Below are 10,000 nucleotides of genomic sequence, written 5' to 3'. Positions count from 1 at the left end.
GCCTATATTTCATTTTTTTAAAATGTAAACAAACGCTGCCCCCATTAGAATTGCTCATATCTCGGAAAGGGCTGAGCCGAAAAATGTGGCATCACCAGGTACTGACAAGTCAAGGGTAGCGTGAGCAATACAACTGCATGTTGAAATTGACCAAACTGTCCCTTTAAGTGATAAAACTGTCTAAGTTAAGCGCCCTACGTACAGGAAGTGGTAAACCTGCTAAAGGCGAGCTCAAACTACACAACGATTGGCCCAATTCTCAGGCTGAAATCACGCCATACGACAATCGGTGGGACGTGACAACCCCAGGTTCATCACAAGGGATTGTCGGACAAGATTTCTTCGTCAGGTACGACGTTCTAAGATAGAATCTTGCTGACCGCAAGTTGTAGATTGACACTGACTAGAATGTTGGGCATGGTCTCGGTGTTCACGATCTGAGATAAGACTCTCCGTGTACAGCGGAACCCGATGTCAACATCTGATACGATTTTAAAGTTGTGTAGTTTGAGCCCAAATTAATAGATAGCTCACAGGTGTCACTTAGTTAAGACATTAGAGGTTACCTTAAACTGGTTTACTACTCTGTTTCAGGTCTCAGGTTATTTTAACAACAATAATAGTAACACATTTATTGTATCTTGTCACTCAGATACAATGATGATACATAGAATGCTGCTGCACAACTAAGATGGTGAATTCTTTCTCTCACTCATACACACACCACAATGTATGGACCAACAACATGCATTGCAAGTTCATATCCAGAAAGTATGGTTACCCATTTCACACTATAAGTGTGCAGTACACACAAACACACAAAGCATACCCACAAAAGTTGGCCTAGCTGTACGTGGTTTTGTGTTATCATGTTGTTATCGCCTGCCAAGATAGAACACAAGTTAATTAAAATGCCAGTTAATAGCCAGTGAATAGTCAGTGAATAGCTAGTGAATAGCCAGTATACTTGGCGTTAGTTGACAAGACACCTGCAAAGAGAAACAAAATGTGCTCATTAGGGACTGTGTGCATGCACCAAATCCTGTGGATGTGTGCATGTTGTTGCAGGTAAAAAAAAGAAGAAGAAAGTATACGATGAGGAATAAAAAAGAATGTGAAAAAGAAAAATGAATGTTCTGAAGAGGAGAGAAGAGACTGTGAATTTACATCTTGAGATTCACGTGAGTTAACTTGTCAGTGCAGCAGTGTATGGAAAGGCAAGCATACTTCTGTTGGCTTTCTTAGGAGACGTGAACCATATAACCTCAATCAGCACACAGCCCAAGGCTATTTCAGAAGGCTGAATGGCGGAAAATGCCAGAGCACTCGAGAGTCATCTCGAGCGAAAGGTTCTCTTTTGTTATTATACGCAAATAGGACTAACATATCAGCACAGAAAGTCTTCCTCAGAGTCAAGTGTCAGAATCCTCTCTTTCTAATCTCAATCTATGAATGAAGGCTACACAGTTACACACATTCAAGACGGCTTCAGGCAGCATAAAGAACCTAGTAAACCCTCAGGTCAATCAGTCTTTCAGGGCATAGATCGAGGAACAACTGGTTACCATGGAAATTAAAAGAGACTAGCAGGATGTGAATACTACACTCTCAGAAAATGTCCCTGCAAAATAACGGCAGTTACTGGCAATTATATTTACCTGTAATTCTACTGTTATTTCACACCAAAAATCAAATACAGCTCATTGCTGTTTAATGTATCACAGTATATAACATTTTTTCAGCAGCAATTGAACTGTTAAATAACAGTACTCTACAGAAAAATAACAGTACATTTCAGTTAAAAAGTTGAATTGTACTGTGTGATGACAGGCAAATACTGGGTCATAGTTGTATTCATGAATATGGCCATGGCAACTTCCCACCCCACCCATCATTCTCCATAACTGTGGTACCCTGGCCATGTTACCACCCCATCCTCCCATCGTTCACCATGACTGGAGTGCCTTGAGCATGATACTATGGCGCAGTGCTGTATTGAGAAAATGGTTTGCGGTGGTCCTTTGAAAGTGTGGGCATGAATAAAATTTCAGAGTACGCAGTGCTATGTTACAATGATAGTGTGCAAGGTGGGCTTTTTACTGTATCTCTTGATGAGCCAATGATGAATATAGCATTGGTCAGTCTTTAAAAAAATATTTTGCACCAAGTAGCACAGCAAACTAGCAGCACTACAAGCTAGCTCTCAAAGCAATGCCTAATTTGCAGCAGGCACATTATATGCAACAATGCCACAAATGATGCCACATACAGCAAGCTTTCACAAAGAGGAAAGTGTGCAAGCATGTAAGCAAGCTTGTAGGCAAGCAAGTGCTATGCTGTGCCATGCAGGCCAGCCAGCAGGCAGGCAAGCAACTGAAGTGTTGATAGTCCAGATTTATATACAGGTGCAAGAGTACCATGTGACCAGAGTCATCAGGCCCTTGGCAGGTGACGCCCGTAATTGAATAATGGCATAACAGCCCTACTCAGGTGAGGCCAGGCACTGATTAGCAGATTGGTTTAGATGGGGCTGCTTGTTGCAAGAGTGTTACAAGTTCTTAAAATGTTTCAGCCATTCACACTTTCATCACTATCAAAATGCATGTGCTACTCACACTTTGCTGCATCAAGCACTTTTTAAGTATTGTAGTTTCCTTAGAAATTGTTTCATCATGCTTGATAGTATCAGATAATCTTTAACCAGTCAGAATGACTTCAGTTCTTCAGGTGGTATTGAAGTTTGATGGTGATCACGGACAAGTGGAGGATGAATGGGTTTCAATGGTGCTGCCTAAAATAACTTGTTATTTTCTAGAGATGCACCGGATCCGGTTCCGGTTCCGGATCCGTCAGGATAATAGAGTTTTTCACAGGGTCCGGGTCCGGCAGGATCTTAAGCAGTGGATCCGGTATCCAGCATGTTACCTAAAAATCAGGGTCTGGTGCATGTCTAGCCTAGGCTTTTCAGTCTTTCACAACCCCAATCACTGCATGGAGTGAAATCCCTTTGGAAGCGGCTATTGCAGGCAGTGTGGCAATAAGCCAATGAGTCTAAAAAATAGTTTGCGGCAACGTAATAAAAAGGGCCCACGTGTGCGAGTAGACTATATGTTTCAACCCTTTTGTAGGATCCGGTATCCGGTTCCGGATCCGGCAGGATCTTATTCAGTGGATCTGGTATCCGGCAGGATCCTAAAAATCAGGATCCGGTGCATCTCTAGTTTTTTCCACAACGGCGAATACTGCTATTGTGCAGTACTTACTGTTTATGCTCAATATGTGACTCAAAGTAATATTTTCACAGTAGTTGTCTGTTTTTTCGAAAAACAGTAGAATGCTGTTGCAGAATTGCCGTAAATAAACAGCTATTTGTTACAGTGTAGGCTAGTAAGACATGCTTAGAACATGCATTCTACCTTGAAGAGCTTTTATAGCAGACCACCTGTTATCTACCAATACAGAACACGTAATCAACCCATCAACTTCTTCACCTACTGCACCCTACAGTGCCACGTATTACTATGTTAATGTCAGCCCTGGCTGGCAGACCTTATGTGCAAAACCAGAAGCTTGACTTCCCTCTGGATCAATAAAGGACCTCTAGCCTACTTGACCAGCACTAAATTAAATGAAGCAGGCATACAAAAGGACTGCCTAATCAGGATATACAGACTTCACACCTCCTTACAGCAAACACGATATATAGCTGACAAAGACAGAGGTCACAAAGAAGGTCTGGGTTTTTGTAGCAAACTACCTTCGAGGCAAGGCCAAGTCTTTTTTTCCCTCCCCACAGACACTATAGTGTTGATCTGCTGCTCTGCATTCCATTAGTGCCCTGTCTGGTGACATTCACAGCAAAATACCGGATGACCTTGGCTCTCCCTCACGGATAAAATAAATGAATAAGCTACACCGCTGGCCTGGAGACTCTGCAACACCGCATGTCAAACGGACCCTTTAAAACAGGGGTGTCAAACATACGGCCCGCGGGCCGCATCCGGCCCGCCAGAGGGTTCCATCCGGCCCAGATGTAAAAAAAAAAAAAAAAAAATTTTTTTTTTTTTTTTCTCAATGAAATAACCGACATGCGCAATTGCGCCAATCGGGACAAAATCGAGACCTGCTTGACATTAACCCAATGGTCCCTCTGTTATACTGTATATATGTAGTAAAGTGCACATCACACTTCTATTATAAATGGTGAATTTGTACTGTAACAGGCATTTGATAAAGATCATATATTATAGACCTCATATATAGAGATAAAATGTTAATACTTCTTATTCGTATTGTATTGGTATTGGTTGTAATTAAATAATAAATATAATTGGATTTGTATTGGTTCCTATTAAGCTGAAACTGGAAACGGGACGTTAGAATGCGTGAAAATGCAAGAAATTACATCTAAGAAATGCAAATTTTTCTGGGGGAAACCCGCAGACCCCCTGCAAAAATGAACGGTCCCATATTTAATTCATTGACGGTTGGCAATGAATGAACGAAGTGTTGCATAGGATTTTCAGTATTGCATTGCTTTCTACATATTCAACACATTTAAAACGTGATAGTACTGAACACTAATCCTCTGCTTTACGTTTTTTTGCGATGATGTTACTAATGCGGCCCGCTTGAGGTCCACATGGGTTGTATGCGGCCCCCGGACCAAAATGAGTTTGACACCCCTGCTTTAAATGGATTTTTATCCTTTACGAGCCAAATCTCAGTCCAACTCTGGTTTTGCAAATCGCCAACACAGGATATGGGCCCTAAATTGGAAATGACCAGAGGACAGTGGCTACAGAAATACTAACTTAAATGTTCACAAATGAAAGAGAAATACAAAGAAAAATGGCCAGGGCAGCTTTTTAAAAAATGCTTTGCTAAAAGAATGAGAGGTTTTCAACAAGTCTGAAATACAGACTTCTATACTCCATAAGGATTAGAGGAGAAAGCTGCCAGGGGCATAGTATCTCAATGTGCCTACCAGACATTGTACTTGTGCCAAATAACTACTCTTACCACAAATAGGACCCACTTTTCTCTCAATTTAGTATGGACAACACACTGGTGCAAGCTTAATACAAATCTGCAAAGAAAGCAATGTTAGTTCTGAGGCAGCAGCAAGTTATCAAAAACCACACCTGCAACCACATAGCCATTTATGCCAACATAAATAAGACGCCAACGGTTTGTGTTATAAAGCGAAAAACACCAGCAGCCGCACACACAACAACAAGCAGATAAGGAAGAGGGCTTTTAGGCGAGAGCTAGCTCCTCCAGCTTCTGTTCTGGTTTCATGTTGTTATCAAATGGAGTGTGTCCAGCTGTGAATGTTTTGGGAAAAGAGAAGGAGAGACGAGGACAGCTCGCTGACTGTTTGCTTTCCCACCACCACCACACCCTCCCCTTCCCTTCCCTTCCCTCCCCTGCCACTGTATGCACTCGAAGCGAGCACGAGGAGGACCCACAAAAGGCAGCGGTTAGCAGTTCTGGGTGAACTCGGCGGGGGATAGCACATGTTCTGACCCACCCAATGACACTCCCAAATCGACAATGCCAACCACCCACCCACCTGTTAACCCTCCCTTCCACCCCTACCCTTCAAAGCCATTTTGGTATGCTCAAAGGAGTCAGTAGAGTTTAGCTGTAGGCAAGTTGACTTCCATTGTAGCTTAAAGGCATTTCGTGTGCTCCACTGTCAGACTTCATTCGTTCTAATATGGCTTTACAGGTCCCCTTCTCCAGGGTTAAATACACTTAACGGTTACACTTAACTTGACGCCGGTGTCATACGTATGACATAACGGTGTCATAATAGTGTCAAAACAGTGTCATGACACAGTCATGAACGAGTCATAAACATGACAATGTCCGAAGCGTTTTATGGTCATGAAAGTTGACATTGTTAGAGGTGTCTTGACCAAAACCGAATGTCACTTATAAAGCCATTAAATGTTTATAACAACATTGACATGTGTATAACAAATGCATGACTGCTTTACATCACTGTTATGACGCTTATATCATATGCAGGTTCAAATTAAGTGTTACCCATTTGATTCCCATATAAGAGTTAGAACTGGGGATGTCTGACAGCAGAGCAGACAAATTGTCTTGAGCTACAAAAGACGTCCGGTTGACACCAACTCTACTTGACTAAGATGAGCTGAGTGAGTGAGAATCTTCACAGGTAATGCTTTAAAGTGATATTGTGGCATTTTTGGAAATAAGTTAATTTTACACCACCCTCCCCTTGAGTTAAATGATTGAGTTGTATCTTTCTTCTGTTATATCAGCTATTCACTGAGTATGGCAGTACAAATTCTACATCCAAGCTAGCAATTAACATTGAATCCTATGAGACCAGCTAACAGTTAGCTGGTCTAATAGGATTCAATGTCAATTGCTAGCTTGGAGGTAAAGTTTGCACTGCCAGACTTAGAGAACGACCGCAAACCCAGAAGAAAAGACACAACTCAATCATATAACTCAAGGGGAGGTGAAAAAGGAACTTATTTCCGAAAGTGGAACAAAATCACTTTAAAGGACAAGTCTTGGGGAGGAGGAGGAGGGGGTCGACAGTGGGGGCGGGGGATGAGGCGGTGACAACAGTAGTCCGTCCCCATCCCCCCTCACCTCTTGAGGGGGTTCCCGAGGTCGGAGAGGGAGGTGAGCGAGCCCAGCGAGCCCTGGTAAATACTTTTCAGGAAACTGGGGGTGGAGAAGGAGGGGGGGAGGCTGAAGGTCAAGGTGGACTCGCTCTCCGACACGCTGCGCTTTCGCCGGGGGCCCACGGGGCTAGGGAGGGAGGGAGGGAGGGAGGTTTGGGTGGTGATGGAGGGAGGGAGGGAGGAGGAGGCGGGAGAGGGAGGGAGGGAGGGATGGAGGTAGGTAAAGGTGATGAGGGAGGGAGGAGAAGGAGGAGGAGAAGGAGGAGGAGAGGGAGGAGAGGGAGGAGGAGGAGGAGGAGGAGGAGAAGGATGGAGAGGGAGGTAAAGGTGATGAGGGAGGGAGGAGAGGGAGGCGAAGGAGGAGGAGAAGGAGGAGGAGAAGGAGGAGGAGAAGGAGGAGGAGAGGGAGGAGAGGGAGGAGAGGGATGGAGGTAGGTAAAGGTGATGAGGGAGGGAGGAGAAGGAGGAGGAGAAGGATGGAGGAGAGGGAGGAGGAGGAGGAGGAGGAGAAGGATGGAGGTAAAGGTGATGAGGGAGGGAGGAGAGGGAGGAGAAGGAGGAGGAGAGGGAGGAGAGGGAGGAGGAGAGGGAGGAGAGGGAGGAGAAGGAGGAAGAAAGGGAGGAGAGGGAGGAGGAGGAGAAGGATGGAGGTAAAGGTGATGAGGGAGGGAGGAGGAGGAGGAGAAGGATGGAGGAGAGGGAGGAGGAGGAGGAGGAGGAGGAGAGGGAGGAGAGGGAGGAGGAGGAGGAGGAGGAGGAGAAGGATGGAGAGGGAGGTAAAGGTGATGAGGGAGGATAGAGGAGAAAGGATAGAGGCAGGGAGAGAGGAAAAGGATGGGGAGGGAGGCAGAGATGATTAGGGAGGGAGGGAGGGATGGATGGATGGAGGGAGGGAGGAGAAGGATGGAGAGGGAAGTAGAGGTGATTAGCAAAGGAGGGGGGAAAGGGAGGATAGAGGGAGGTAGAGATGATGAGGAGGGGGGAAAGGGAGGATAGAGGAGAAAGGATGGAGGGAGGGAGGGAGGCGAAGGAGGGGGAGGAGATAGAGGTGATGAGGTAGGGTGGGAAAGGGAGGATAGAGGAGAAAGGATGGAGAGAGGGAGGGAGGAGAGGGATGGAGGAGAAGGATGGAGAGGGAGAAAGGATGGAGGGATGGAGGGAGAGGGAGATAGAGGTGATGAGGGAGGGAGGGAAAGGGAGAATAGTGGAGAAAGCATGAAGGGAGGGAGTGAGGGAGGGATGGAGGAGAAGGATGGAGAGGGAGAAAGGATGGAGGGATGGAGGGAGAGGGAGATAGAGGTGATGAGGGAGGGAGGGAAAGGGAGAATAGTGGAGAAAGCATGAAGGGAGGGAGTGAGGGAGGGATGGAGGAGAAGGATGGAGAGGGAGAAAGGATGGAGGGATGGAGGTAGGAGAAGGAGGAGGAGGAGGTAGAGATGAGGATGGAGAGGGCGATTAAGGTGATGAGAGAGGGGGAAAGGGAGGATAGAGGAAAAAGGGTAGAGGTACGGAGGGAGGGAGGGAGGAGAAGGAGGAGGAGGAGGTAGAGATGATGAGAAAGGGATGAAGGGATGGGATGGAGAGGGAGGTAGAGATAAGGGCAGAGGCGGGGGAGGGAGGGAGGATAGAGGAGAAAGGGTGGAGGTATGGATGATGAGGGAGGAAGGGAGGGTGATGGAGAAGGATGGAGAGGGCGGTAGAGATGATGAGGGAGGGGGGAAAGGGAGGATAGAGGAGAAAGGATGGAGGGAGAAAGTGGGGGAGGGAGGAGAAGGATGGAGAGGGAGGTAGAGATGATGAGGCAGGGAGGGAGGAGGATGGAGAGGTGGTGAGGGAGGGGTGGAGGGAGGATAGAGGAGAATGGATGGATGGAGGGATGGAGGAGAAGGATGGAGGAGGAGGTAGAGATGATGAGGGAGGAGGGGGGGGGGAGGGAGGATAGAGGAGAAAGGGTGGAGGTATGGATGATGAGGGTGGAGGAGTGGGGGTTGGGGGTAACCCAAGGCATAAAAGGCCACCAATACAATCACAGTTACAGGATACATACGTAAGTAACGTGCTTTGCAAGCAAACAGCATCTCCACACTCACTACACTACATCAGTCCACACAGTGCTATTAAAAGTCAGCCAATGAGTGGTCAAATCCAGTGAGAATCTAAGGTAAGCGTACCCATTAAGCCCACCAAAATCTAAATTTTCTTAATTTTTCCATCATATTCACATAACTTGTTTGTGAAATAATTTGTTAAATAGTAAGATTTACCTCTCATCTCAAGGTCTGTCAATGAATTGATGTATATTTCAAAGTACGATATGAAGAATTTTTACGGGAAAAGTCAGAAGTCTGAATGGGCTTAGTTGAAAGTGGGCTTAAAGGGTACGCTAGCCTTATGTTAATAATGGTATGGAATGATATTAGGAGGATGTGGAGGTGTACTTCATCAAATGTATATTACAATGTGGGAATAAGTACAAAAACACAATCGCTGTTTTCACAGTCCTCAGTATGTAGTCAGGGTAAGTATGTAGTGTGGGCATGCTGTTTACTCTGAAAGCGCATTAGATTCAATGTTAACTGGGGAAAAAAAACAACAACCTTAAAACCGTTTCATCTTATGCGATACACCACTGGAATTTCAATTAGGCACCTTATCAGAATCCCTGGAGTTCAAAAACTTCACAAAGGCTTGACTGGAAGCTTAGTCATCAATAAAAAAACACACAAGAAAGTGAAGAGGGGAAAAAAAACGCTGTCTCCACAAAAATAGCTCAGATCCACTACTAATCACATACATCAGAAGACTCAACTCAAGCTCAACCCTCCTGCTGGTGCTGACCCGACCTGCTGCAGCACGCGGACGAGTCCCTGGGGCCATTCCAATATGTGGACTCCCGTCCTCTGTCCTCTGTACTTGTAGCCTCGTGTTTTGCTGACGCCCCGCCTCCGTGGAGAAAACAATCAAGATTCCCCACTGTCAGCCTAGCCCAGTGGTTCTCAACCTTTTTTGAACAAACGTCCCCTGGACCTCATCTTAAGCCTCCCCCCCACGCCCCCTTGCTATTAAAAAAAATAAATGGACTAATGCCCCCAATGACAACTAAGCACCGCCCCCTCGCAATATCCTTCTCAACGCCGCCCTAGGGCTACCCAACGCCCCCTGGGGGGCTGTACCGCCCCCGTTGAGAAACACCAGCCTATCCACAATCATTTTTGGGGACTTTTCTTCATTCATTATACTGGTTACAAATGATAAAATGACATTTGAGTTGAGCTTTTGAGAGCTATTGAAATACAACTCTGATGTCGGAGACACCATCACGAGGC

At 45.7% G+C, this 10,000-nt stretch overlaps 1 protein-coding gene across 1 annotated transcript in view; it reads right to left on the bottom strand.

Moving 5' to 3' along the window:
- The window catches only part of tbc1d4 (TBC1 domain family, member 4), a 105,265-nt gene that overhangs the window by 40,524 nt on the left and 54,741 nt on the right, over positions 1-10,000 (bottom strand). Inside the window, exon 13 of the mRNA XM_063213026.1 lies at positions 6,640-6,801. Coding sequence (XP_063069096.1) covers positions 6,640-6,801 — 162 coding nt within the window. The remainder of the gene's footprint in view (positions 1-6,639; positions 6,802-10,000) is intronic.

The sequence above is a fragment of the Engraulis encrasicolus genome, chromosome 13, assembly GCF_034702125.1.
Source record: "Engraulis encrasicolus isolate BLACKSEA-1 chromosome 13, IST_EnEncr_1.0, whole genome shotgun sequence".
NCBI classification, from domain to species: Eukaryota; Metazoa; Chordata; class Actinopteri; order Clupeiformes; family Engraulidae; genus Engraulis; species Engraulis encrasicolus.
This window is presented reverse-complemented; position numbering and strand designations above follow the sequence as displayed.